Source organism: Folsomia candida, unplaced genomic scaffold, assembly GCF_002217175.1.
Source record: "Folsomia candida strain VU population unplaced genomic scaffold, ASM221717v1 Fcan01_Sc016, whole genome shotgun sequence".
Classification (NCBI taxonomy): domain Eukaryota; kingdom Metazoa; phylum Arthropoda; class Collembola; order Entomobryomorpha; family Isotomidae; genus Folsomia; species Folsomia candida.
Window position 1 is genome coordinate 462,395 of NW_019091208.1, and position 27,327 is coordinate 489,721.

General features: G+C 38.6%; 4 protein-coding genes across 7 annotated transcripts; 2 read left to right on the forward strand and 2 right to left on the reverse strand.

Annotated features, from left to right (window-relative positions):
• The first annotated feature begins 391 nt into the window (after nt 1-391).
• On the forward strand, nt 392-8,889 carry LOC110856446 (zinc finger protein 521). Of its 4 annotated transcripts, none has more exons than XM_035857116.1 (16): nt 392-526; nt 655-1,081; nt 1,150-1,470; nt 1,651-1,788; nt 2,004-2,040; nt 2,484-2,883; nt 3,270-3,558; nt 3,945-4,262; nt 4,890-5,186; nt 5,722-5,856; nt 5,920-5,941; nt 6,600-6,987; nt 7,471-7,702; nt 8,061-8,242; nt 8,308-8,329; nt 8,770-8,889. In XM_035857116.1, exons 2-14 carry the CDS (start codon nt 658-660, stop codon nt 8,150-8,152), a joined length of 3,093 nt encoding a protein of 1,030 aa, XP_035713009.1. In that variant the 5' UTR covers nt 392-526; nt 655-657; the 3' UTR covers nt 8,153-8,242; nt 8,308-8,329; nt 8,770-8,889. The 4 variants fall into 4 exon arrangements, with proteins under 4 accessions (XP_035713009.1, XP_035713008.1, XP_035713010.1 ...); XM_035857115.1 differs by having other exon boundaries at nt 397-550; XM_035857117.1 differs by lacking the exons at nt 8,061-8,242; nt 8,308-8,329; nt 8,770-8,889 and adding an exon at nt 7,042-7,396 and having other exon boundaries at nt 397-550; nt 7,471-7,610.
• Nucleotides 8,890-9,555: 666 nt separating this feature from the next.
• Nucleotides 9,556-21,261, reverse strand: LOC110856582. The gene is made up of 4 exons (XM_022105068.2): nt 19,118-21,261; nt 18,942-19,034; nt 12,067-12,291; nt 9,556-11,670 (listed from the first exon to the last, which is right to left on the reverse strand). The coding sequence occupies exons 2-4, from the start codon at nt 19,006-19,008 to the stop codon at nt 11,081-11,083; spliced, it is 882 nt and encodes a 293-aa protein (XP_021960760.1). The 5' UTR covers nt 19,009-19,034; nt 19,118-21,261; the 3' UTR covers nt 9,556-11,080.
• Nucleotides 21,262-21,405: 144 nt separating this feature from the next.
• LOC110856550 (carboxypeptidase B) lies at nt 21,406-25,142 on the reverse strand. The gene is made up of 8 exons (XM_022105035.2): nt 23,746-25,142; nt 23,366-23,575; nt 23,147-23,228; nt 22,915-23,065; nt 22,141-22,541; nt 22,045-22,063; nt 21,934-21,974; nt 21,406-21,849 (listed from the first exon to the last, which is right to left on the reverse strand). The coding sequence occupies exons 1-8, from the start codon at nt 23,817-23,819 to the stop codon at nt 21,580-21,582; spliced, it is 1,248 nt and encodes a 415-aa protein (XP_021960727.1). The 5' UTR covers nt 23,820-25,142; the 3' UTR covers nt 21,406-21,579.
• A 656-nt stretch (nt 25,143-25,798) lies between these two features.
• Nucleotides 25,799-27,047, forward strand: LOC118437742. Its single transcript, XM_035857064.1, has 2 exons — nt 25,799-26,313; nt 26,875-27,047. The coding sequence occupies exons 1-2, from the start codon at nt 26,082-26,084 to the stop codon at nt 27,045-27,047; spliced, it is 405 nt and encodes a 134-aa protein (XP_035712957.1). The 5' UTR covers nt 25,799-26,081.
• Nucleotides 27,048-27,327: the final 280 nt, after the last annotated feature.

Below are 27,327 nucleotides of genomic sequence, written 5' to 3' on the forward strand. Positions count from 1 at the left end.
ATGTATGTATGTACCACCATGCGGTGAAAATCACTATTCCCATTTAGTGAAGTGAGTTTTTTATTTTAAGTGTGTGGCTATGGAAAATGAATGAAAAAGCTTGGAAAATGCATGAAGACCTGGAAAACGGTCAAATTTAGCATAAGTTTGGACAACATTTACACAAGGTATAATAAAAAAAAGAAGATGACAACTAAAATGTATCCAACCGTTGTGCAAAATTTGTCCAGGATTATAAAAAGTTTGACCGTTTTCCATGTTTTCATGCATTTTCCATGCTTTTTCATACATTTTCCATGTTTTTTCATGCATTTTGCATGCACATGCAAACCATGCTGAAAACTCGAGCATCATCGTTCCATCTCGAGGGCGGCATTCACTCTGATCAAAACCCGCTCACACATCAGCCAGCAGCTGACCAAATCTGTTTGCATATTTTTGCTAATTCTTCTTATAGAAGTCTAAATAAAAATTTAGTCAGTTAACTAATTTTCACGATCTCACGTCATATTTAACACATTCATAGGTACTTACGTACGTATAAATAAGGGTAATTTAATCGAATAATCTCTAAATTTAGAAGAAATTTCAATTTTACATTAATTAAAGCAAACATAAATGTAAATTCTGCTAAATCTGCACTATTTTACACAGAAAATGACGAAGAAAGGGACAGGACACATTTTACAAGATTTACTTTCCTCCACGGTCCTTCTCCACAGGTCAAATTTTGTCACCACCAACTTCCCCCCCAAAATTGAAGAGGATCACTCATCCCCAGAACTAACGCCGTCCTTCTGTTCAATCTGCACCGAATCTGGGACCAATCTGCGTCCTCTCACCCTCCAACTAACGGAAATTCTTGCCAAATTCGAAATTCTAAATCAGGAGCAAATTTCCCTCATTTCACAAACTGACCATCATCCTGCAATATTTTGTTGCAAAATTTGCTCCTCCGCGATCCTCTCGTTGGCCAAGTTGACCACGCAGATTGCAAATATCACCATTTCTCTCCGTGCCATCATCTCCAGCAGGAACGGACTGTTCAATAAAGGGCGAAAGGAAGACGCCAAAATTACTGGTGAATAAATAAATGCAAATTTATCGTATTAAATTAATTTATGATTTTATAACGCTTAATTAATTTAGAATTGTGCCACGAAATAGCGGCCAACAATGGTAACAATGACCAACAATTAAGCGGATGCGTTGAAGAGGAGGAAGAATTCTCAGTAAAAGTCGAGCCAATCTGCGACGAAGACGACGTCGACGACGATAACCTGGACGAGATAACACCTCATCCTTCCTCCGAAAGTGATGACGACTCCGACCTTGCAAATTCCGATGTTGGAGTGGAACTTATCTGCAAAATATGCCACCCTAACGCCACCTTTTACGATAATGCCGGCTACGAACGCCACCTGAAGAACAAGAATATTCATCCCGACATTTCTGAGGATGATATCGCCCGTAAGATTAATTTGTTACGTAACAAAAATAATTATTTACACGGAAACGTGTTAGTTTGCAACGCAACACATTTTTGCGAAGCTCAGAATTTTAGGGGATTTCCAATCCCGGATTGGATTTGCAAAATATAATTTCGCGAATCTAGGTATGTACATTCTAAGTTATTTATTTACTATTTAGACCTCCAACAACCTGATTCAGTCAAACGGAAATTTGCGTGCAAATTATGCAAATGTAAATTCGCCAAGAAAGTTAACCTCCTCCGACATTTAGCGAGCAGGAAACTGCGTCCCGATCTTTCTGAGGTTGATTTAGCAGGTGAGATTACACACTACACCACTGTTCGTCCAATATTATTAGTCGCAAAAAATTCTGACAGGTTACCTGACAGATTATTTATTTTTCAATTAACAATCAAATAACCTCTCAGAAAATTTTCCAAGAAATTGCGACTATTAATATTGGACGAACAGTATAGATAAATAATTTAAAAGAAAACCTTCTAAAATACAAACTTTAATTTCTTTCCACAGCGGCCACAGCCGCAGTTAAGACCACAGAACGAAAACGGTGAGTATAAAGTCAGCCTACATACATATTTCTTAAAAAAGATTTCCATTTTTTCAGAATTTAACAATCAAATGTTTCCGAATGGCCTTATAATTCTTAGTATAATTTGATTTATCACACTTTGTATTTAAAATTGAACACAAATTCAAAAATTTTGAAACGTTCTTTAACCTTATTACATACTAGCGTATAAGCCTGTCTCCCGCCGAGCGACGGGTTTATTTGATTTTCGTGAAAATTAAGCGGTATTGTTCATAATTCCACAGAATTATTTTTGTTTTTGTACTGTATCTGTATTATTAGCTGGAAATGTTGGTTGGCAGCGGAAGTGAAACTTTCACTTCCGTCACGGAAAATTACTTTCATTTCCGTTGCAGACAAAAATTTCCAGCTTATAATATAGATTTTTCTATCGAATTAACAAAAAATCTCCCATTTTTCAGATCCGTCCCCCCAAAACGGAAGGAATTTCCGTGCCCCAAATGTGACAAGACTTTCGCCTCGAAGGTAGGCTTACAAAAGCACAATCGCGTCTCTCACGAGTGGGCCCCTTTCCGCCGGAAGTGCACCCTTTGCCCGAAAAGCTTCACCAAGTCGACTCTCCTCCAAAGGCACATGTTCGCCCGGCACAACGTCCCAATCCCTATGCTGACCAGGGTGCGGAGAGAAACGCTCCATTCGTGCGCCATCTGTGCAAAGATAATGGCATTAGCGGGCATGCAGCGCCACGTGGAAACGGTCCATTTCCTGGATAAGACGTCCTGTCCGTACGGATGTCAAGTCAAGATTGACTCGGAGGCTGCCTGGGTGTCCCATTTGGAGGGGTGCGGCTCACCAAAAATGGTAAATAGGCAGAAATTTGAATAAATAAGGTAGACCTGAGTTGAATTATTTTTCCGAACTAAATCTGAATATTTTGGGTAAAAATATTATCCTATGAAAATCTTAATATTTTGGGTAAAAATATTATCCGATGAAAATCTGAATATTTTGGGTAAGAAAAAAATACCCACCTGAATTATTCGATTCGGATGGATATTTTTTCAACGGGAAAATTCGGTTCGGATGAATACTTTCTAGCCGAATGATTCCAATTCGGTTGAAATAGATATTTTTTCAACCGAATGATTCGGATTCGGTTCGGATGGATACTTTATCCTTAAGCCGGATAACCATCTCAGCTCTGCCCCATATGTGATTTTTCTGATTTTTTGAAATTTTCTGTTCAGAGTGTAGAATCCGAAAGCATTTGCAAATATTGTCCCGCCGTGTTCAGGAACACCCTTCTCCGGATAGAACACCACCTGCGCGTCCATCCGCAAAACACGTACCCATGTTCCACATGCCAGCAGAGATTTACCCTCCAGTCCGTCCTCAGTAGTCATTCTTGTTTCAAAATATTGGAGAAAAACGTTCTAAACTCGGGACCGGATGTCAATTCCGGATCAAAATATGTGTCTCAACCGAACATATCGAATCGCCACATGAGGAACAAGATTATTCGCCCAGACATTTCCGGTCAGTTGCCGACATAAGCGGAGATCCCTAAATTTTGTCACGCAAAATTCGCCATTTTCTAGAACCCCCTCCCCCCTCTCGCGTGACATAATTTATGAATAATACTTGTGTCGTGAGGAGATTTGCAAAATTTGATTTCACACACAAATCTACTAAAACACCTGTTTTGAAGTTGTTTCCATGGATTTCTGTATTTTCTCTTACCGATGAATTGCGAAATATGTAAGAGCATGCTCATTTGCTTGGTAAAAAAAATTCATAGTTTCCAGTAAAATTTTTGCAAAATCTCGCAAATTTTACAAAACTTTGTAAATTCAATTTGCGAGATATGCGATGGCTTGCAAATTTTGTGTCAAATTTATTGTCAAATTCTGTCTTTTATGCAGAATTTTCCAACGCAGTCGCGCATTACCCTGCCGACCAGATTTACAACAATGAGCACGCCCTCCAATTAACCGGATTCACTGATGAGGAGGAGGAAAAATTCTTCGTAAAAGGCGACCCAATTTGCGAAATCATGTCAGATCCTCTAAAAATGTCGGAAAGTGAGAATGACGACGTTGCCAATTCCAGGGTCCATGTGGAACCAAAATATGTTTGCAAAATATGCCAACCCAATGTCACATTTACGAGGAATCACAATTACAAGTGCCACATGACCAACAAGAATATTCATCCTGACGTTTCTGAGGCTGATATTGCCCGTAAGTTTTGTTCTACGAAAGGCCCGACAAAATAATTTTAGTTTTTAGGAAACATAAACTATACCAATTCCCCCCCCCAAAAAAACTGCGTCTAAAACCGTTGAAACCAAAAGCATGGTATGCTACCCTGGGTTTTTGGGGTATTGGGGTATTGCGGGTTTTGGTGGGTTTTGGGGTAGCAAATTTGAACAATACCCACGGGTAGTCGGGGTTTTCAAATTTTACAAAATATGATCACAGGGCATGACTAGAAATTCAACAAATTAATTACTTATCAAAATATAATTAATAACCAGTTTTGTTGCGAAATTACTGAAAAACTGATTTTTTTCATTAATTTCTGAACTTAATACATGAGACACTGACTCAGTTTGCCCCCAAAACCCCGACTACCCCGACTACCCGCAAAACCCAGGTAAACCCCCGGGGTATGGGTTTTCAATAGCAACACCCCGGGGTTTTCCTTACCCTGACCAAAAGTCTTTGGCCATTTTTCTCATCACCATGACCCTTTCCCTGAGTAGCTTCCTCCACATCTCTGTGATGATGTACCCTCAATAATTTGCATAATGTAATTCATTCCAATTAAATTGTGTAAATATGCAAAAACTTCTGTCTTTAATGCAGAATTATCCAACCAAGTGGCGCCTCCTCCTGCCGACCAGATTTACAACGAGGACGACGCCCAACACTTTGCGGAGGAGGAGGAAAAATTCTCCGTAGAAATTTCCGAAATCACGTCAGATCCTCTAAAAATGTCGGAAAGTGAGGATGACGAAGTTGCCAATTCTGGGGTCCATGTGGAACCAAAATATGTTTGCAAAATATGCCAACCCAATGTCACATTTACGAGGCATCATAATTACAAGTGCCACATGACCAATAAGAAAATTCATCCCGACGTTTCCGAGGCTGATATTGTCCGTAAGTTTTGTAATTAATTAGGGGCCCTTCATAAATTACGTAAGTATTTTATCGCGAATTTCTAGCCCCCTCTCCATGTAATCAAACCTGTTAAAAAATGTTTATTCATTCAAAATTCATCCTACTTAAAAAAATTGGAAAAATAATTCATTCATTATTCAAAATTTGAAAATAAGTATTTATTCATTATTCATTCCTATTCATTTCAAAATTGCTTTCTAGATAGATTTCTATGTATGTATGAAGCATAGAAAGCAAAGCATGAAGCAAAATTTTTAGTGGACACAATTATTCATGCATTCATTATTCATGAATATGCAATAAATAAATTTTTACTAGTTCAAAAATTTTGAAAAAAATATTCACTCATTAATTTATTGAATAATGAATGAATAACTTATTTATTCTCTTCTAAATGAGTGAATGTGAACAGGTGTGTGTGTAAATCATTAGAGGTTTAGACGTGATTTATGGACGGCCCTAACCTATAATGACCATGAAATAATTCAAGCTCTCTTATTTATTCTTTACGTAGGTTTCCATCCAAATTTAGACTTGAAGAAATCTGCGTGTCAATTATGTCACAAGAAATTCGCCAAGCATGCTCACCTCCTCCGACACTTGAGCAGCAGGAAAATCCATCGCGACATTTCTGATGCGGATTTTGCGGGTGAGATTAAAGAACAAAAAATATGCTAAAAATACTCAGCTAAGACTAAATTTCTTTTTACAGCGGCATTCGAAAGGACCGAGCGGTGAGTGACCCATAAATTTCCAAGAATTTCTTAGAATCCAGTTTTGGGAACGTTCACATATTACGGATGATTTGTTTAGTGGGTGTGTGGTTTAGGCCTTTCTATGCCTCCCATGTTAAAATTTCCTATCCCTTAACGTATTCGATGGGTGGGTGTGTGCTAAAATCGAGAATTTTTGATGACGTAATATATGGATAGCCCCTTTACAGTTTTTTTAAGTGGTGGATGTTATTCCTTGGTTTAATACACTTATCCTTAATATGACTTGCCACAATTTTTACTTAATTCCAAACCTGTTTACAAACGTTTAAATTATGGGCCGTCCATTAATTACGTAATGCGAGAGGGGTGGTGGAAGTCGAAAAAAATCGTTGATATCGTGTCTGCTACACATATTAAAAGGGTTGAGCGGGGGGTAGGGGGAGGGGTCTAGAAAATCGCGACATTTTCATTACATAATTTATGGACGGCCCCTACAAATTTTTATAAATTAAGACAGCGAATTAACAAAATGCTAAAGGGGTCGTTCCTAAATTATGTAACGGTCTTAAGGCTCCAATGACATCGTGTCATGTTAAAGGGTCGTGTGGGGATCTAGAAAATCGCGATTTTTGCCTCACATAATTTATGAATGTCCCCTCTTATCAATTTTGCACAGACAACAGAGGCCAATTCCATGTCCAAAATGCGACCAGATTTTCACCTCGTACTTGGAATTTCGCCGACATTTTTTTCTCAGCTCGCACGAGTGGGTCACGTACCACCGGAAGTGCACCCTTTGCCCGAAAGCCTTCGCCAAATTGACCCTTCTGCAAAGGCACATGTTCACCCATCACAATGTTCCAATTCCACAGAACGCATGGCTAGAACCGCGTCACTCGTGTGCCATTTGTGCAAAAACCTTCGCCAGCCCGGCAACCCAGCAGCGTCACGTGGAAGGGGTCCACCTCCCGGACAAGACGTCCTGTCCGTACGGGTGCGAAACCAAGATTGACTCAGAGGCTGCCTGGTTGACTCATTTGGAGGGGTGCGATTCGCCAAAAATGGTAAAAAAATCTTAAATTTTGTGACAATCCGAGGTCAGAGTCAAGTTTTTTCAGGTTCATCGGAACTTTTTTGTTAGAAAAATATCGATCAGAACCGAATCGGAATATTCCCATTATTCCCGTTCAAAAAATGTCGATCCGAACCAAACCGGAATATTCCCGTTGAAAAAATGTCCAATTGACATTGTCCATCCGAACCGGATCGCAATATTTCGACTGAATAAATACTTAATCGAACCGAATTCGATTTTTGTGTTGAAAAAATATCCATCCGAACCTGATCTGAGCCTCTCCGTTGGAAAAGTATGCAATAAAACCGAGTTCGATTTTTGCTGTTAAAAACCCTCTCCAAACAGAATTATTCGGACTGATACTGTATCAATGATACATACATACTTTCTTTTACCAGGTCGATTAATCCACTAAACTCTACCCGGACTTCATTTTTATTTATTACTTAATTCGCTTTAATTTTGTTATTAGCGGGCAGAATCGGAATGCGCGTGCAAATATTGTCCCGCCGTTTTTCGCAACATCCTCCTCCAGATGCAACACCTCCTCCGGGTACATCCAGAAAACACGTGCCCTTGTCCCTCCTGCGGGCAGAGATTTACTCGCAAAACTGCCCTCCAAGATCACCATTGTCCGAGAAATGGTCACGTTCCAAAGTCGGGACTTCCGGATGCAAGATATCTTCCTGCGCTTCACGTTTCCGGTCAGTTTTATGAGAATTTTATTTTCTAAGAAAAATAAAAACAATCCACAGAGTCATGTTGGGCTACTTTAATGGAAAAAATTCACCAATTTCCACAAGTTAAGGAAATTTTGTCTCTCTTTTTTCTGACTTTTTTCAGTATTTTATTGTTTATGTACATAAAAATGTGCACTTTTTCAAAAACAGGTTTCATACCATCGAAAGGCTATGAAATTGTGCATAAATTGCAGAAAAATTGAAAGCGATACCTTCGCCAGTTACTCAATTATTGTAATTTGAATTTCGGGGTTACCTTTGCCCGAATAATTTTGCTCCCTAGTGTATCTCATGTTTAACTCATTTAATTTTTCTCACCCAGGTGCCCCTCCTGTCAGGACGCCATTGCAACCAACCAGATTTCCATTCCCAACGACGACCCCCACCAATTCCCAGAAGAAGAATTTCCCGTAAAAATCGAGCAAATTCCTTACGACCCTCCCGAAATCACGGGTGATCCTCTTTACCATGCAGAAAGTAACGCCGATGACGACCAGATTTCGGGTGAGGTTTAAATATTACGCAGATCATTGAAACATATAAGTAACCCGGCTAAAATTTTCTTCTAGCCGAATTTACCAGGAAGACGGGGTGAGTGCAAATTTCCAGCCTTACTTTAAAAAAAAATACAGACAAAAGAATCTTAAAGGTTATCTGGAAGGACGAAAAATATTAGAAAAATTGAAAAACTATTGTTTCCATTTTTATTTCATTTCAAGTTCATTTTCTACAATATTGTCGTTAAAAAAATACAGACAAAAAATTCTGAGATGCTATCTGGCACAGTTTGATATATGGGAACAAAAAAGATTTACTTATCAAACACCAAGGATTTTCATTTTATTTTGATCTCTAAAATTTTATATGGCACAGTTTTTGAAATTTGTTCACGTTGACGACACCTTTCTTCTCTAGTTCGCGTAATTTGCCGTCCCTACTACATAAATCTAATCTATATACTCTTATTAATTTATTAATTAGCAAATATTATAACCAAGCGTTTTAAAGTTTCTGCATTTTTTTTCTTACAGAGGCGCCCCTCCAGATCAAGAACGAATTCCTTGCCTAAAATGCGACCAGCGTTTCACGTCTTACGTCGCCTTGCACGTGCACATGCGCTCCCTTCATGGCGCGACTAAACGGAAATGCACCCTTTGCCCGAGGCAGTTTACGCACGTGGCCAGGTTGCAGAAGCACATGCAGCAGCGGCACAATCGTCCAATGCCGGAGCCACGCTATCGGTGTGAAATCTGTGCAAAAACTTTCTCGAAAAAGGCGCACCTCCTTCTGCACGTGGAGTTGGTCCACTTTTCCGACAAGACGTCCTGTCCCTACGGATGTGGAAACAAGATTGACTCGGTGGCTGACTGGGTAACGCATTTGGAGGGGTGTGACTCGGTAAGAAATCCGAAACTTCAATTAATTCGAACAGCAACGCATTTTTAATCATTTCTACCCTCTGCGAATATATTTCAAAATTCTGAACGATCAATGTGTTGATATATTTAAAATGGTGCTGAGTTCTTTAAAAGGAAAGTTCTTTCAGCATTGGAGACGGATATGTTTGCAACAAAATCAACAATATCGTCTATTTCGTAGCCCATTTTAAGTTCAAATCTGGAAGGTGGATTTTTTAAGTGGAATTGGGCGTACGTGGCAGGAGACTGGGTTCAATTAATTGTATGTGTAGGCTTAGCTACTTGCAATGACGGAGCATATTTGCTGAAGCTTATCTTTTGATAAACTAAATATGTGCTTGATAAGGGAAGCCAATACGTGATGATATACAGAATCAAATATTATCAGGCGACTGTCTACATATGTATGTACCACATCCTCCCAATTGTATGCAAGTCTTAATATATTTGCATCATGATTATGACTGTGTATGTGAATATATATGCATTCTCAATTTTTATAGCCGTTTTCAACTGCATGGAAAATGGAATTGGTATAAGAAATGATAAGAAAGCATTTTCTACATATTTTAGTAGCGTAGCATACATACATTGTTATTCCATGTTAGAAATCTGTATAAACTCGTGTAACAAACAGAATAAAAATAAAAGTAAATACTTTTATGTACTAAAAATAAATTTCCTTAAATCAATTGTCCTCCTGGTGTAAGCGTAGTATTAGCTTATATATGCATAAAAACATGTATGCTTAGGAATAAATAATAATTTTCATATAATTTAAAGATATTTATTCTCAATAAATGATTCACAAATCTACAAAACGGTTAGTATTTTCAGCACACTTTAGAAAGGGCCAATCAGGTGAGTATTATACTAAGCGTGTATAAAGTCCGGTAGAGCGCCGTGGTTCTTACCAGACGAGGTCTGGGGTGGTTAAGTTCGAGCCGTTTCACCACTACGCCCACATGGCGTGGTGGTGTGAACCACCGGCTTGCTGCTCCGTTTAGCCACACTACGCCAGGTTCAATCCCTGGACAGATCATGCAAGTACTTTTGCACGACTTTTTGCACAAATGTGTGCACGTTCTAGACGTACTTTGGGACGGATTTCAAGAATCACCTTTATTTTGACCTGTGATGACCCCATTTCGGTATAAATTACGTAAAAGTCAAAAATGTCAAATTTTTTGGGGCCACGGCCTTAGACGTTATTTAAGGTGGAGATTTCAAAAATCATCATTATTTTGACCATCTACTTCTGACCCTGTGTCTGTGTAAATGAGGTAAAACGTCAACATACTCATTGCTCATTACTCATTGCATGAAAAGTGAAGAAATGTGACAATGTTGACGTTTTACCTCATTAATGTCGCTAAACGGGGAAGCAAATCCGAGGCTCATACCACAATGCCGTTTGGGCGTAGTTGTGAAACGGCTCGAACTTAACCACCCCAGACCTCGTCTGGTAAGAACCACGGCGCTCTATCGGACTTTACATATACACGTTTAGTATAATAAAGGACCCACTACATGATCTTGTGTCAGACTCACACACAATGGTTGTCTCCCAACGTATGTATGCTCACAGCTTTGGACCAAAGTAGCGTGAATCGATCACAAATATAATAAGTACAATTTGAATTTTGCAAATGGAACTATCTGGTTTGGCAAAGAGATTTGCATCTAAAAGAGGGTAAAACGCGTCTAAAGGCTGGCAAATTTTACTCTTTCCAATTTAATGCGCATTTTTCTCGCTTTGGTTGCAAATATCTCCGCCAAACCTGGGCATTGGCAGATAGTGCCATCTGCAAATTTCATACTAATCATATTTATAATCGACACCAGCTTGGTCTAAATCTGTGAGAATACGTTGGGAGACCTCCTTTGTCAGTAGCAAAGCGATCAGTAATTAATGAACTTACAATTAGATTCGTATGCACGGCCGTCGCTGAAACACAGGGTTTTCAGGCGCCTCCCACGAAATTAATGCAACCGGTTGGTTGTATTCAGGATATGTGTAGTTAATCCTTTGGTCCGATGTCACGTTGAGTTGGGCATCGATCAGCTTCATTACAAGGTTACCATCGATCTCGCAAGCGTTTAATACCACGGCATGGCTGTACCATACATGACTGTCTTTCATGATCAGTATGAAATATCGACATATTGGATAAATGGCGTTCAGTCTGTTCACGAGAGAAGGAAGCTCATAAAAGCTTTCAATTGGATGAATTTCAACATTTCGTCTTCCCAGAGTTTCCAAAGCTGGCTTGATAAGGCGATAGTTCTCAGCTAAAGTCTTGAAATCCATTTGTATGAGCTGCGATACCTGCGACGCTGGCAGGTGGCAAATGTACGCCAAAGTCGTCAACACGCAGTTAGTGTACGAATATGGCGGCGGAAAATCATTGAAATAATAACTGTCGGCTGGACACGGGCAGGGGAAACCGGAATCATATTGAGAATACGGATTTGTTAACGGTTGTGCACATCTACTTACAGAAGGAAAGTGACCTAAAATGAATAAATAAATAGACGCATCGAAATTTGCTAGCTTGTGGTGTTTCAAAGTAATACTAATGTGCATATTTTTGATAATCTTCCAAATTGTGAATGCAGAAATTTTAATGTGCCATCAATCTGAGCATACACAAGTGGTCATCTGTATCCAATGAAGAGTAGTGTTTACTGCATACAGATAGCATACGCTCGGAGATATCCATTCTTATTAGACTTGCCCGATTTGTATGAATTATTTACGCGGTAAACGTTTCAAATAGTTCTGAGTGCTCGCTCGAGCCATGGGTTTCACCACTGGTTGCATCCCTACTTACGTCATCGCCCAGCTGAAGACGGGCTTATTCGCTAGTTTTTTTTAGATAAACATGCCAATTGATTTAGTAAACTGACTTGTATGAACAGGAGGAGGAACACCGATTTGTCCTGGTCTGGTTAGTCCCTCGGCATCACTCTTTATCTCGGGGCGAATCGGTTGTCTCTGTAATCGTTTTGTCCGTCTTCTAGGGCCAAACACTGGTGCTTGCGATGTTGAGGGCGATGAGACCTGAGAGACACGAGACCTGAGGGAGGTTGAGGGACGAGAAGTGCGTTGCAATTTTTTTATCACCCCGGCCTCTACGTACATGTAAGAAAAGTATTAAGAATTCAAGCTACTTATGTGAAAACTTTGTCAATTACAAAGTTCGTAAGAAAGTGTACCTAACAAGCAACTAAATAATATTATTTACACATGTTTATGTTATACACATGTGTATGCAAACTCATAATAACAGCTTATTGGACGAATTAAGAGCAAATGTGGCGATCGATGATCAAATCTGCATGGCTCTCAAATTTCCCTGAATTTTCAACCCGTCCTTCTGAAGGCTGTGGGTGTGGCGGTTTGCATATAACACTCAATAAATATGGTATTGGGAATTTTGTGGTTCAAAAATACGTGAAAACCCGATTAAGAAACTCACCAGTTTTCGGACCACACCCCCTGGGAGTGGTAAAAGGGAGGAGTGTTTTGAGCTTTTAAAAACTGCCCATGCTCTTATGGAAGACATCTACGAAACCCGAATTTGCAAAATATTTCCCAGAGCTGAGGTATAATTTTTTAGAAAACAGAGTTTAACATGTGAAATGATAGGGATGACATTTGATTTTTCCTGAAAAATTTATAGCGAACGGAACGGGAATTGATGTTATATTATGATGTCGCATATGTTGGTGCATGTGCATGCCAAATTTCGCATCTCTGGGACGAAGTTTAAAATTTCACATAAATCCGTGCAAAAGTGTATCCGAACGTGTGCACGCTCCTCTCTGCCAAGAAAACAGGACTTTTCAGACACGGAGGATCGAGCCAGAGCCAGAGTACGTTTAAGACTTTTAAGAGTTCTAAATAAAACCTACAGTGCAGACTCCATATAGCCCGAGTCAGGGACAGAGTCCCTGACTCCGTGAATCAGATTTCTAAATTTTTCTCCGAATTGACCGACATAATGTTACCAAACTCCTTGTTGTGGATAGTTAAATGTTTCTTAGATTTTCTATTATTATTTTCTATTAAAAACGGTATGGACCAGCTCCAGGGTTACTCTCTGGTTACACTTTGCTCACTTTTAACTTCATATTATTTCATGAGAAGCCATTACGTACCACCGTGCCGAATTTCATGGTTTTCCAGCAAATTCTAAAAATCGGTATGGGTCACCCCATAGGGTCGCTCCAGACAAGAATTTTACCAATTTCATTTCATATTCTTCAAATAAGACCTATTAGCAACCTCCCTATCATATTTCAGGTCGATATGACGATTTTGAAAAATCAGTATGGGTCACCCTATGGGGTCCCTCAAATTGAAAATTTTTTCAACTTGAAGTCATTTTTATCTATTAGGAACTATTAGCAACCTCTGTACCAAATTTCAGCTTTCTACGACAATTTTGAAATTTTGGTGCATAATACCCCACCCACTCCGATGACCCCCATCGGTCAACCACTGGACCGATTTGGCCCATCTTCGAACTCGTTTCCTAACTTTGCCCAATATGCATATGGTAAAAATTTCAAGTCATTCGGTTCAGCCGTTTTGGCTCTATCGTGCCGGACAGACGGACGGACGGACGGACGGACGGACATGACGGTTCCATAAGCCCTGACTCGGGCTAAAAATTGTGAGATCATGTCGATATAAAAATTATGTCATCGCACCATTGAATAAATAAGTTACATACTGTATGTTCTATGTTATTACACCGTACTGTGCAAAATATCAATCCGTTCCGATGTTACATATCTTAATTTTGTAATTTATTTTGGATCACGTCCCCTTATTAGCTCACCCTGCGTAGCACGAGAGCTATTGAATTCCTCCTGTCCGTCCGTCTGTATGTTAACGACCTTTTTGCATCAATTGATGCTAATTAATGTGTCCCTGGTCCATTTTTTCATAAATTAATAGCATCGTTGGTATCTGACAATTGGAAACACCAATTGATGCGAAAGAATTGGGAGACTTGATGCATAGCGCACCAATAATGCATACTACAGAGCGTGTTTCAAGATACAAAACTCACTTTTATTTATTTTATTACAGCTTTATTTTTCGTTAGAGAATTTTATAAATTGCATCAATGTGTAGCCAATTAGTTTGTCTAACGAGGTGCATTCGCTTCTTTCACGCCATCATCACGTTTCACACTTTTTTGGAGTGATTTTGTTCAACCCGCTCGTGAGAAGTTTTCCAAAACCCATTTTGCGCCCGAGCCATCAGCTTGAAAATTTCTGCTCCAAGTACCCAAGTCCAAAATAATTAATATGTCAAGAGTACTCGTCAAGAGTAATTTCAGTTTAGAATTTATTACTGGAAAATTATTTTTCGTACAGTTTTCGCGAAGTTGCTTTGAAATTCTTGATGTAAGACGGCTTGGGGGCGTGCACCGGGTCTTCCTCCGCGTTAGTCGCATTAGGTCAGAGTGAGTGACTCTAAAAACTGTTGCCTGGCTCACCCCCAACATTTTGGCATACTTATCTGTGATGACGGATTTTTCTTACTGATGAAATGTGCAATCGTCTGCAACTCGCCCTCGAGCCTGGCTTATCTTGGACACCACTTTGGTGGAGGTGGAACTCCAGCCAATGATCCCTGCCTCTTTATGCTACTGTAATTTAATACACTAGAAACATGGGCTTGACTGGTGTTGAATTCAGTCGTCGCCAGTTTCTTAACAATTTTTTATGGGGCAATTCATCATTGGAAAAGTCCTTTATGTGCACCTCGCACTTAGATGGGGAGTGTGGGGGCATGCGGATGTACAGAACGAAGAGCTATTTTTCAAACTGTTCCTTGACTATCTGGGTACGTCACATGCAAATTTCAATAATCCAAGTTGTCTCTAACATTTGTTATCTCAAAAATAAAAGTGAGTTATGTATCTTGAAACACGCTCTGTAGTCGGCGGATGTTATTAGACAATTTTGACAAATTTTTCAAAATTATCGGTGATCGTTGGTAGGTATTTCTGCACCAGTGATGGCCAATTTTTGGACAGTCCTCGATGCATAATAATTATTGATCTATTTTGTTTAATTTATCTGTACCATTGGTGCAATATTGCATAAAAATTATTGATCTACTTCGTTGGATTTTTTGCACCATTGGTGCAATATTGCATAAAAATTATGTATCTATTTTGTTGCATTTTTCTGCACCTTTGGGGCAAGTTATAACCAAATCATTATTACAGGGTGAGCTACTTCTAACGTTACTACGGTTTATTAGCTCACCCTGCGTAGCACGAGAGCTATTCAATTCCTTTTGTCCGTCCGTCCGTCCGTCCGTCTGTATGTTAACGACCTTTTTGCATCAATTGATGCTGATTAATAAGTCCCTGCTCCATTATTAAAGGACTAAGGAGCACCAGTGGTATCAAACAATCGTTGACGCAAATGGTGCAAGTTAATTCAGCAGATAGATCGAGATCAATGATGCGTAACAATTGGGCCATCTATTTCCCACCAAAAATCATGTCAAAATGCTGTTCTATTTGTTCGATTATTCTGCACCATTGACGCTAAATATATAAATTTTATAATAAATAATTGGGGAAGGGACGCCCTACGCACCAATGATGCAGAACGTCGGGAGAAAGAACCAGACAATTTTTTCAAAGTTTTCAAAATTATGTTTCCGGTTATATTGCACAATTGGTGCAAGAATTTAGGAGAGTTATAATCTATTTTGTCCGCTTATTCCCTACCTTTGGTGGAAAGTTATATGCAAATCATTATGACAGGGTGAGCTACTTCTAACGTTACTACGGTTTATTACATATGTAGCGTCAGCTCCGATTTTTAGATCACCCGCTTTTGCCATTTCGGAAGTCGGTCAGTTTGGCCAAAAACTTTCGCCATATCCTATTTACTCATCTTAAGCTTAAAACGAGTAAGATTGGCGACCCACCTTTTTGATGAGGTAATGCCAATACGTACATATACGCAGCGGCGTAGCCAGGATTGGGCCTTGGGGGGGGGCCCAGCCAAAAAAAATTGGATTACCCTTTTTAGGCTTAAAATTTCTACGTTCACTCACTCACACCGTTTTAACATAGGGAATGGATACATAGTTACACATATCTTTAAGTATTACAAACCACTAGCTTTAGCATGCCATATACACTGCCTGACCAACCAACTCCTCAAACATGTATTTTATCTGTAGGAAATATGGTGTATCTAGATAATTCATCCCAGTGGTTTTCTTATGGCAAAAAAATCGGAGCAAACATTAACGAGGGTCTGCAAATTTGGGCTAAAGTGGTGTACCAAGTGGCTTTCACGCAAAGCGTGACACCTCAAGCGGTAGTGGCCAGTTAAAAAATAAACCTTGTGTTCCTTGGATAGCAAACCTGTTGTGCTGCACAACAGTTTGCTATCCAATTTTAATTCACAACTTGCATTAATAGAAAAATTGTACGAAAAAATCCGGGCATCATGAACGCCTTAATAATAAAATTTTAAAGATTATTCAAATATCAAACCAGTCTCTACTTGAGAAAAAATTGCCAAAGGTCATCAACAAAGGGCTTAGAGCATGATCGGAATAATTGATCCAAAGATTAAGGACTAATATAGAGGGTGTAAATTTATTCAGATAACATTCATTTTTGGCTTCCGCTAGAGACAATATCAGTTATAACTATTAATCCCGTTAATGTTTTTCGTTGACATTTTTACCATGGGTAGAATGAAGATAAATTCTAATTAAAATCACCAAAGCCTTGAGATGCAGGTCCTAGAAGCGGGAAATGTTAATTAAAAATTAAAATCACTCAAAATTCGGATGCGCCAGAAAAAGTTCGTAGCAATGCATGAAGAATAATTTTTCCAAGGGTGTAAAATGACCTGCACAATTCAAAATAGAGATGCGTCGAGCAGCGGTTTTCAAAAGCTCGGATCGCAAAATCTCAAAACAAGCTCGACGCAGGAAAAACTCGAACAAGCTCGGCTCGTTAAAGCTTGACTTGAGAAAATCTTGGCTCGTTCAGCTTAGTTGAACCAGGCCGAGCTTGATCAAGCGCTGCTAACTTGAGGGTTTCTTGTCATATACTCCATACCCTAAATAAATTCAACGTGAATATTTATCGTTGTATTGAGGTAATTAAGTAGTACATTAAGAACTTTGGGTTTCCTGCTGGACATATAACTATTTAACTCCAACTTTAACAACAGCCCAGAAATAAATTTTAAACAAATGGTTTGCAGATGAAGGAAATATTTTACACGCTAGATTATTCAGTTTTCGTGTAAACAGGTTAAATATTAAGGTGAAGAGGGGAAGAGTAGTTTGAACTACACGGGTACAAATTTTATACTTCACCCCACTTGAAATTTTATAAAACAACGAGCTCTTGGAAAGTTCGGTTCGACCCAAAAGAAGCCTGGCTCGTAGCTCGACTCAGGAAAACCTCAGCTAGCTCAAGCTCAATTAAACTCGGGATCACCCAGCAGGAACAAGCTCGGTTCAACTGAGCATTTGGCTCACCACTAGTCCAAAATTGTCTCACCTACCAGAAAAAGACTAACTGTTCTCAAATTTCATGGCATACTGACTTCAACTAGTTAGTTTTAGTAACTTAAAGTTCTTGTCCAAATTATGAAAGGGAGTAATACCTGCAGTTTCGAAAAATAAACTTTTTCTTTACAGTGAATAATGTTACCGGATTATGTAGATTTACACCCTTTGCACGTCTCATAGAAATCTTGGCGACGAAGCTTACAATATTTTTTACTGAAAAAAGTGACGAACATTTGAACGAAAAATTCAACGACGAATTATTTAAATACCCTACACACACCTCATATCAAAAACCGGTATCCAAATTTCTCTTCGCATCCTTAGTATCGTAAAATAGCATAGAAATAAAAAAAACGAAGCATCAAGCTTCATAAAAACCGTGAGCTTACAATCAGGCAGAACAACTAGCCATGCATAAGCCACCTCCCTGAACCACTTTTTCTCTTTAGGGCTACTCAAAAGCTGACCCAAAACGTAAACAATTTAAAATCGTGCGATCGACTTGAAATTCAAAATTTAAGCGTTTTGTGACTTCAAAAATGTATTTCTATTTTATGTTTATCCCCGTGACCCTTTTTCGACCTAATTCATGGAGTAAAGTTGCAAACAGAAAGGTTCAGTTTATGAATTAGGTCGAAAAAGGGTCACGGCGATAAACATAAAATAGAAATACATTTTTGAAGTCACAAAACGCTTAAATTTTGAATTTCAAGTCGATCGCGCAATTTTAGCCAGGTTAGGTCACATGTTGTCGAAAAAGGTCATAGCGATAAACATTATATAGAATAAATTTTTAAGGTCACTAGATATTGTAGCATGATTTTTTTAGTAGTTTTACGACGCTTGCAAAATCTCTCAGCTGTCCTAACTTATTTTTCGACAAACAATACTACGGGTACGAAGTAATAACAGTAACAGTAATAATAATAGTAAGTCCCCTAATGCGTAGCAGATTTTATACATAACTTATTTTTTTTTTAATTTTTCTTGCAATTTATTGCAATTCTTTAAGTTTTTTATTATTTTTCCGGGCTCTGGGGGGGCTCAAGCCCCCCTAGCCCCCCCCTTGGCTACGCCGCTGCATATACGTTACCGAATGATAACTCAAAAACAAGTTAAGTATGTGCAGTTCAAGTCATACTTTATGAACTTATTTTAGCTCCACGTTACGAGATTTTCAGTATTATTTAAATCAGCTTACTTAGGAATGCTACGTAAACAGCAGTAAAAATTGCTGGCAAAATTAGCCTCAACGTCAGACCCCCCATTGTTGACCTTTCGGCTCCAGTCCCTTCTATGAAAATTAAAGTTTTTTTGTAATAATAATGCGTCAAACAGTTTATGTAGAGCAAAATGCTAAAACTTGTAATTTCTTACCGAATGTAATAAATGAATGCTAACTTGGCTACAAATTAATTTAAGATGACGATGCACTTCACACGTAAATTTTATTAGTTTTATGTATATCCAACAATTTTTTGGAGTGGTAAAGTATTTTTCTACAGTTTGAAATAAGTAAAATTTCCCAAACCAATCGGACAAACGGAATTGAACCAAGGAATTTTCTGCCAAACGTGTTTAAGGTACATAAATGTGCAGGTGTGGTATGCATCCAGGGTTCCGGGTAGTTAGCGTGTGCTATCCAGGGTTTTTGGGGTATTAGGGTTTTATGAGGATTTGGGGTAGCAAATATGAGCAATACCCACGGGTAGTCGGGGTTTTCAAATTTAACAAAGTCCATAATTTATGATATCATGACATTGCTGACAATTCAAAAAATTAATTAGCCTTTAAAACTGAACTAATAGGGTGTCTGGTTGCAAAGTACTAAAAAAACATATTGTTCACGAATTTTGCACCAACGATGGTGCTAAATACGAACAAAATAAGTAGATAAATAATGTTGACATAAGTGTGCACAAATTGTGTAAACTACAAACTTGTAAGGACGGAAAATGGATATAAAATCTTAATTCCGAGCTTGCATAATGCCACAACTCCAGTTTTGTTTCTCCCAGTTAATTATACACTTTTAGTGCGGTTTGCATCGCTACCCCAATTACAGCTTTCAACCACCACGAAAATTGAAATTAGAATTGGATGATAAATCCCCGTTTTCTTCAATAAATTTCAGGGTTTGACAGCAATTCCCCCTATGAGGGGAATTATTCGCGCATGTATGAATGTGAATTCCCGAAACCCTGTATGGATAATCCAGGCCAACGATAAGATTAGATTTGCAACTGGATGTTGCCAACTAGTCGGAAATTGTGTAGGTCGTAATGAGCGTGATTAAATGCTTCTGGATCCTTCTGTACAATGCTCGATGGAATCTCTTCCCAATCTGTTTGCTCTGATAACATTGCTGAATACGTTTATGTACTACGTCAACAAAAAAAACTGTTGAGTTTTTGCCTATCCACCAACCCTTTCCACGAGCTTAACACTAGAAAGATAGGAGCATACCTGTGCAAGCGAATTTCCCTTCACTCAACTTCCCTCATTTTCACCTCGACACAAATTCCCTTCACTCCCCTCACTCACGTGAAGGAAGACTGAGTGAGGCTTCAATAGCTTATAAATATAATGCTCACTCCTTCATTCCCTTCACTCCCTCATTCATCACGTCACTCACTCCCTTCAATCATCTATTTCCTTCACTCTTTCTTTCACTCAATTCAGTCTCTCGCGTCATCATAATGTAAATAATTTGGCGCCATCTAGTGGGGAAACGTGAGACTGGCCTGGGGCAATGTGAGATTCCACTGGGGCAATGTGAGACTAGACTGGGGCAACGTGAGACTGGGCTGGGGCAACGTGACATTGGACTGGGGCACGGTGAAAATTGCATGGGGTAATACGAGACCGTACTACGTTGATATTGCAACGCTTATTTGAGTATGTAAACTAATTTTCTCCCCTATATTCCTTCACCCTTCTTCCCCGGAGGAGAAGGAGTGAGAGAGATGAAGGAGATGAAGCCTTCATCTCCTTCATCCTTCATTCCACTCATTTCTCATTTGGGTCTCCCTCACTCACCTTCACTCACTCGATCCAAGTTTTCAACTCCCTCACTCAGCTTCACTCTCCTTCACTCCCTCATCATGGATGAAGCTTCAATTTGGGTAAATTGAGTGAAGATGCACAGGTATGGATAGGAGGGCTAAAACTATCCACAAATTTTTTGGTGACATGACACGTGGACGTTCACTGCAATAAATTCTCTACATTTTGTGTGTGGCAAACAAATCCTACATTATTCAGATAAGCCTTAAACCAAATTATTAAACGTATGTATGTAGGTATATGGGGATGTACGTACATATGTATCCAATCAACAGGAGCCCCCGTGCTCAAAGGGGACGTTCATAATTTATTTTACAAAAATTGCTATTATCGGGACCCCATTAACGTTTTTCCCATATACACGATATCATTCCAGCCTTGGATCCTCCATTCCCGCCTTTTGTGTCACATGGCTATATAAGATATAGGAAAAACGATGAATTCGTGGAAACTACGATGCAGGTTGGTTAATCAAAGGTCTGCGGAACACGTGAAATAGACAAAGCAACTTCATCGACGCCGATGAAAGTTATATGTAAGGTCACCTTTAAAATCGATCCAAATGGGATAAATAACCTTAGGTATTAGTGATTATGCAGTACTTATTTACTTCAGTATTTATTTCATTACATAATCCGCCCGTCATACATATATGTACATTCTCAAAATAAATTAATTTTTATACATCCCTCTGCGCAAAATTAAGTGGGAATTTTCATATTGTTTAAAATATGCTTATATTTGTAGATGAAGGTATCCTGCGGTTATTTTCGTTAAGCAAGGCGGATGGGGAGGAGGTAACGTGCCACGACCTGCAACGCAGCCCATGTCTCGATGGAAGAAGGGATAATCTGTTCTGGGGGCAGGATGAACCCGTGAGCCCCAGTATCCCTCAATTCAAGCAGATACACGTACTTGAATCCACCTTCGGCTTTGGCCCAGTCCATGCTGAAACCTGAATACACATTATTCGGCCGACCCGTCGTGAATGTAGTGTTGTAATATGAAAATAGCTCTGCCACTGCCACGTCGGAGAGGTCTTTCTGATAAAAGATAAATATCATAAATACTTCATTAACCTTATTTCTTAGGCCCAAATTATTTGGTTAAATTATTTATCAAGTTACTAGTTCCTGATAGTCTGGAGGTAAGAAGGCGTTCGTGTGAGCTACATATCATAAAATTTAACTTAAAAAATCTCCTGGTTCAAAAAATGAAGGACGATTGTAGCACTTTACCCCATGGTGTGAGAAATTGCTGTGGAAAGTTCAAACTTTCTGTTTAATTGTGTTCATGAATAGACCTTTTTTGAATCATTTAGTAAGTTTAGTTACATGGCCATAGCTATGCAGAGAGACGAATGCATCTCTCCTCGTTTTGTTAATGGTATCCAGGAACTTAACGATAGCATCCGTTTCCGGCTCGGAATACGCTTCCGGTCCGCGATACGTTTCCGCACATTTATCCGTGGAGCTACCCGGCCCTCCATATTCGTAGCCAAAGTTTCGGTTCGCATCGACGCCTTTGCATCCCAGGGGTGAATCGTGATCCGATCGGGTCTTGCGCCACATCCGGTCCGTCGTATGGGTGTAATCGTACCCATCCGGGTTTATGATGGGCATTATGTAAAAATCAATTCCCGCCAAGAGATCAGCGTACGCGTGGAACCGCGTGACAAGCTCGTTAATGATGTAGGTGGCAATACCGGTGGCAATCCATTCTCGGGCGTGGATTGCTACATGCGAGGAATTAAAAAGTGCGATAAGATTAGTGAATAATATGAACCATACCTGTTCACTTTCATTCATTTTTATGGTAGTAAATGAAAATGAATTTTATTTCATTTGAATGAAAATGACTGAAGGATTCCGTCATTTGAGATGAATAACTGTAAATGAAAGTATTTTTCAGTCCATCCATTTTTCACCCAATACTTAACACATGGGCCAAGTAAGCAATGAAGCTAAATGAAGTGAAGTAAATTTCTACAGAAATGACTGAATATGAATGAAAATCTTCAGTCAAAAATTGGGATAACTGGTTTTCGAATGAAAACTGAAGTTTTGAACAGGTATGATAATAAAACAGCTATGTATAACCCAACGTACTTGCGTCAATCCAGAAGATCGCTTTGGTTTGATTGCCCCCTGTAGAAATTTTGACCACCTGGAGTGGTCGCCCTTCAGAGGATTGTCCAATTTCCAGGATGCTAACCAAATTTGGAAAAACTTGCCGTAGGGCTTGCAACCATGAAGAAATCTATTTTTGTCCGGTCAGATAGAAGCCTCAGTTCAGTATTGATGTAGATAATTAAAACTATCTTTATTTATATGTATTTACCGTTGGGAGTGTTTGATACTGTTCCCAATTCATCGTCGGGTCTTGATTGTCTCTACCAGACGGCCGAGCTTGATCCACAAGGCTGAAAATAATCAATAAATGTGATGCATACATATTTATTATTATTTAAATTAATGAAACATTTGCAAAAACTGGGGCATTATGAAAGATATTTTTAATACAGTCAGGCATAATTTATTAGGTGAGTGGTGCATGTACCTTTGTACGTTATCAATGATAACGCTGGCGGGAATATTGTTTTCCGACAGGAATGAGGTCAAATCATCAAATTTTTTTGGGGACGCCATAATATCCGCAGACGTGCCTGGTTTCCCGGCATCTTTCCAAAAGTCATATCCCGATGCTTCCAACTTCTTTAAGGACGCCACTTGTTCCTCAGTCGATGGAACGGCTCGAATCACTTTGTAGCTTAATTTATAAATATACATAAATGAGTTAAGGAAGTGTAAGTTCAAGCAAGGACACTTTTTGAAATAAATGCAAGAAATGAATTTGTTTCTACAATTAAACTTTATACTGTCTAACTGTATTTAGTGAGTGTATTTCAAACAAATAAGGTAGGGATTATTTATTCATACCCATCATATCGTAAAGGAGCGTAGGGGCTTGCTGCTGCTCCAGCAATTAACAAAAAACACAGAAAGGCCTTCATATTTCGACCAAGGCGAATGAAACTCTGAGCACGACTGACGGCTGGGAAATATCAGCTACGCACTCTTATTGTCAAATTCGGTCCAATTAATTAATAATCAATCAATCTTCCTACATTCATTATCTCTTGTCATGCAGCGACTTCGTGGCTCTCCTGTCATACATTGATCTTGTGCCCATAGATGCGCGTTTTAGCTAGTCACTGAAACTTTGTCCTCTGACACTCGGACATAATTAGTTACACTGACACTGTGCCCGACGATACCCAGCTACAGTGGCTGACACCGTGGACAACACCCATATGTATGTGTATATGGAAACTGTGTCCTCCTGTGACACTTGGACACAATCCGTGGCACTTTGTCCACTGACATTCGGCCACAGTGGGTGACACTGTTTCCACTATAGGGTTTTTCTATAGGGTTCTATAGGGTTTTTCTGTAAAAATCGGCCCGCCCGACATCCTACAGGGTGGCGATTTGTTTAGATAAGCCAATCCTTGTGCATTGCTGCCGTTATTTAATAAATGCTATTTATCCTTAAAAATGAGCGTCAGTTTTTTAGGGTAAACCCGACCATGTGCACGGCTCTATTTGTTCCATCGATCCATTATCTTTCTACGTATCTTTACCCATATCTATCCGACATAAATATTCCCTCTGAGCCGTAAAATATTCAAATTCCTATTCATTTAAGCACTCATAATATGTATGTTATTTGAGATAACTTGCCTGTCACGAGTGGATCGAATGGGAGGAAAAAACAATGGAATGAAATGCAACTGCAAAGGCATGTGACCCCCAGACAGATAACAATTCGGGAAAACCTCAGTGTTGCATCATTTTTACACAAAACAAATTAATCACATATTTACACACAATATAAAATACATAAATAAACCGTAGTAACGTTAGAAGTAGCTCACACTGTCATAATGATATAGATATGACTTTCCACCAAAGGTGCGGTATAAGCCGACAAAAAAATCATAATTTTTATATATGTATTCTTGCACCAATGGTGCAATATAAATGGAAAAATATACACAATGGTCGAATTAGTTTGCACCACTATTTATTGACCAACGAGCACACATAACTTTGAAAACTTTTTGTCAAATTGATACAAAAAATTCCTTAACAGACGGATGGACAGACGGCAGAAACTTATAAAAATTGTCAGGTAATTTTTACATAGATTATTGCACACCAAACGTGCTACTAATTAGGGTAAAAATGTGCTTTTTAATTAGCATCAATTGATACAAATAGTCGTAAACAGACAGTCGGACGAGAGGAATTAAATAGCTTCGTGCTCCGCAAGGTGAGCTAATAACTCAGGTTTCTCTAGTACGAATATGTATCTCCATCTTTACATGCATACAAATAAACCAGTTCTCATCAAAATGTTCTTTTAATATCATCACAATCTTGAATAAGCATTATGTAAAATTTTAGTAAAAAGCGTACATAACAATACATTAATGGACAAAAAAATAGTTAATGCTACATCATTTTGCGTCAAATGATCACTGCAGACGTACATAATCCGGTCTGAATGAGGAAAGAATATTTGAGTGATCACTTGAAGCTGCAGCAAGCATGCAAAATACTTTTTTAGGTATTATGTAAAGAACTTCAGATGAGTTGACAAATTTAGCTATGTACGTCTTCAAATGGAAATTAATACCAGGACTTTTTTCAACATTGCGTATGTACATACTTTGAGTGGAAAAAAATTCTCACGGATTGGCGCACTTGTGTGACTTGCATCATAACCAGAGTCCGGTTAAATTTGTTCATAAAAACCCCTAAATATGTACATACATATGCAAAATGTTTAATCAAATCACCGAAACATGCTTAAAAAACATGTTTTTAATTCCTTTTAAATTGCTTCAAATTTATGTTCGTCAAAAAATATATTTTTGACTAAATCGCCGAAATATGTAAAAATATATTTATGTATGTGTATCAAAAGATGCACATTTTTGGCAAAATCGCCTAAATATGTCTGAACATATTTATATGTATCAAAACCTCGAAATATGTAAAAACATTTTTTTGACCGGGTGACCTATGCCTGATCATAAGCGAGATCCATAACTTTCAATTCAAGCCGGCTGTTATTGAAAAAGTTTAAAATAACCGGACTCTGATCATAACTTTTCAAGCAAATACACACGTGATGCAATATATGTAGATAAAAGGTGGACATTTCTTCTTGGTGCAATCATTCCGATTTCATCGGATTAGACGTAAACATGGGAAATTTATCTATATTCACGTGTTCCTTTCTGACTCTCCTGTCCGCTCTGGCCATCATTTGCAATGCATCCACGATTCCATTCCGTCGCGCAGAAGGAACCGATGGAACAATGCGAAATCCAACAGTGTCCACATTTCTAGCAGAGAATGACAAGTTGGATGGATTCACCGTTGCCGAAGAAATGGAGGCAAGACTCGTCCAAGCTGCATTACTGAACCGGGAGAAACGTAAAAGTTCAAATTAGACACAAATTTCAGATTTGTACATTGCGTGCTACACTCTAAATAAAGTTTAGTCGCACATATATAATTTGCTCAAGGTTTGGAAAACAACGAGAATACCAGAAACTTTAGTTTAATTAATGCAATTTTCCATAAATTTCTCACCCATTGTGCAATCCTCCTCAGACTTGACGAAAAAATAATTTTGAGTAATTTTTTGAATTTTTTAAGAGTGTACTGTACATAATATACATAAATAATAATATATACTGCCAGGCCGTAATTATGGACACTCTAAGAAACCTATTAAAGTTATTACCAGGCGGAGTATCTATGTGACTACCGCATGGTAATTTATTTATTATTGGGTGGTATAGAAAATTAGTTACCAACTGGCAATATTTTCAAATTTCAAGACCAGGGTTATACCGCTTTGGTAACAAAATGTTTACCACTCCATAATAAATAAATAACCATGCGGTAGAGTCACATAGATACTCCGCCTGGTAATAAATTAGTTACCGGGTTTCTAAGAGTGCAGCTAACTTACTCCAAACTTATCAATAGGTCAATATCATTACGGGAGACGACAATACTATGGACAAACCCGATCGTACAACAATGGCTCCCGGAAAGGATATTACGGTGGTGGATACCGTGGAAATAATAACGGATACAGAAGATTCAATAACGGGAATAACCGTGGATTCGGGATTATACTTTACAAACGAATTTACTAAACTTATGAAATATCTTAACACCCTTCCGGGATTTAGTGAACTTGTTATTTTGCAACATTTGAAAAAGTTTATAGCAACATGAGCTGTTGTAAGTGGAATGTGGGTTTTTGTACTAGTATTTGAGTTGGGATATACAAGCAGAGGTACGATTCTAAAGACATTTAGTTTGCTTCAATTCAAAACGCGGATTGCATATATTCGAATTCTGAGCCTGTATTTTTATTATGTTCATAAAATTAACCAGATGTGTTAATTTAATTAATACTAGAAAATATCTTTA

Excerpts from the sequence above, each read along its gene's own strand:
- LOC110856446 (XM_035857116.1), top strand. The coding sequence starts at position 658 with ATGACGAAGAAAGGGACAGGACACATTTTACAAGATTTACTTTCCTCC. Across the intron at positions 5,187-5,721 it reads TTCCGAGGCTGATATTGTCC|GTTTCCATCCAAATTTAGAC; the intron begins GTAAGTTTTGTA and ends TTCTTTACGTAG. Across the intron at positions 5,942-6,599 it reads GCATTCGAAAGGACCGAGCG|ACAACAGAGGCCAATTCCAT; the intron begins GTGAGTGACCCA and ends AATTTTGCACAG.
- LOC118437742 (XM_035857064.1), top strand. The coding sequence starts at position 26,082 with ATGGGAAATTTATCTATATTCACGTGTTCCTTTCTGACTCTCCTGTCC. Across the intron at positions 26,314-26,874 it reads ATTACTGAACCGGGAGAAAC|GTCAATATCATTACGGGAGA; the intron begins GTAAAAGTTCAA and ends ACTTATCAATAG.
- LOC110856582 (XM_022105068.2), bottom strand. The coding sequence starts at position 19,008 with ATGGGGGGTCTGACGTTGAGGCTAATTTTGCCAGCAATTTTTACTGCT. Across the intron at positions 12,292-18,941 it reads TGTTTACGTAGCATTCCTAA|AGGCCGGGGTGATAAAAAAA; the intron begins GTAAGCTGATTT and ends ACATGTACGTAG. Across the intron at positions 11,671-12,066 it reads TCCTCCTCCTGTTCATACAA|GTCACTTTCCTTCTGTAAGT; the intron begins GTCAGTTTACTA and ends TATTCATTTTAG.
- LOC110856550 (XM_022105035.2), bottom strand. The coding sequence starts at position 23,819 with ATGAAGGCCTTTCTGTGTTTTTTGTTAATTGCTGGAGCAGCAGCAAGC. Across the intron at positions 23,229-23,365 it reads ATCATTGATAACGTACAAAG|CCTTGTGGATCAAGCTCGGC; the intron begins GTACATGCACCA and ends GATTATTTTCAG. Across the intron at positions 22,542-22,914 it reads GATCTTCTGGATTGACGCAA|CAATCCACGCCCGAGAATGG; the intron begins GTACGTTGGGTT and ends CCTCGCATGTAG.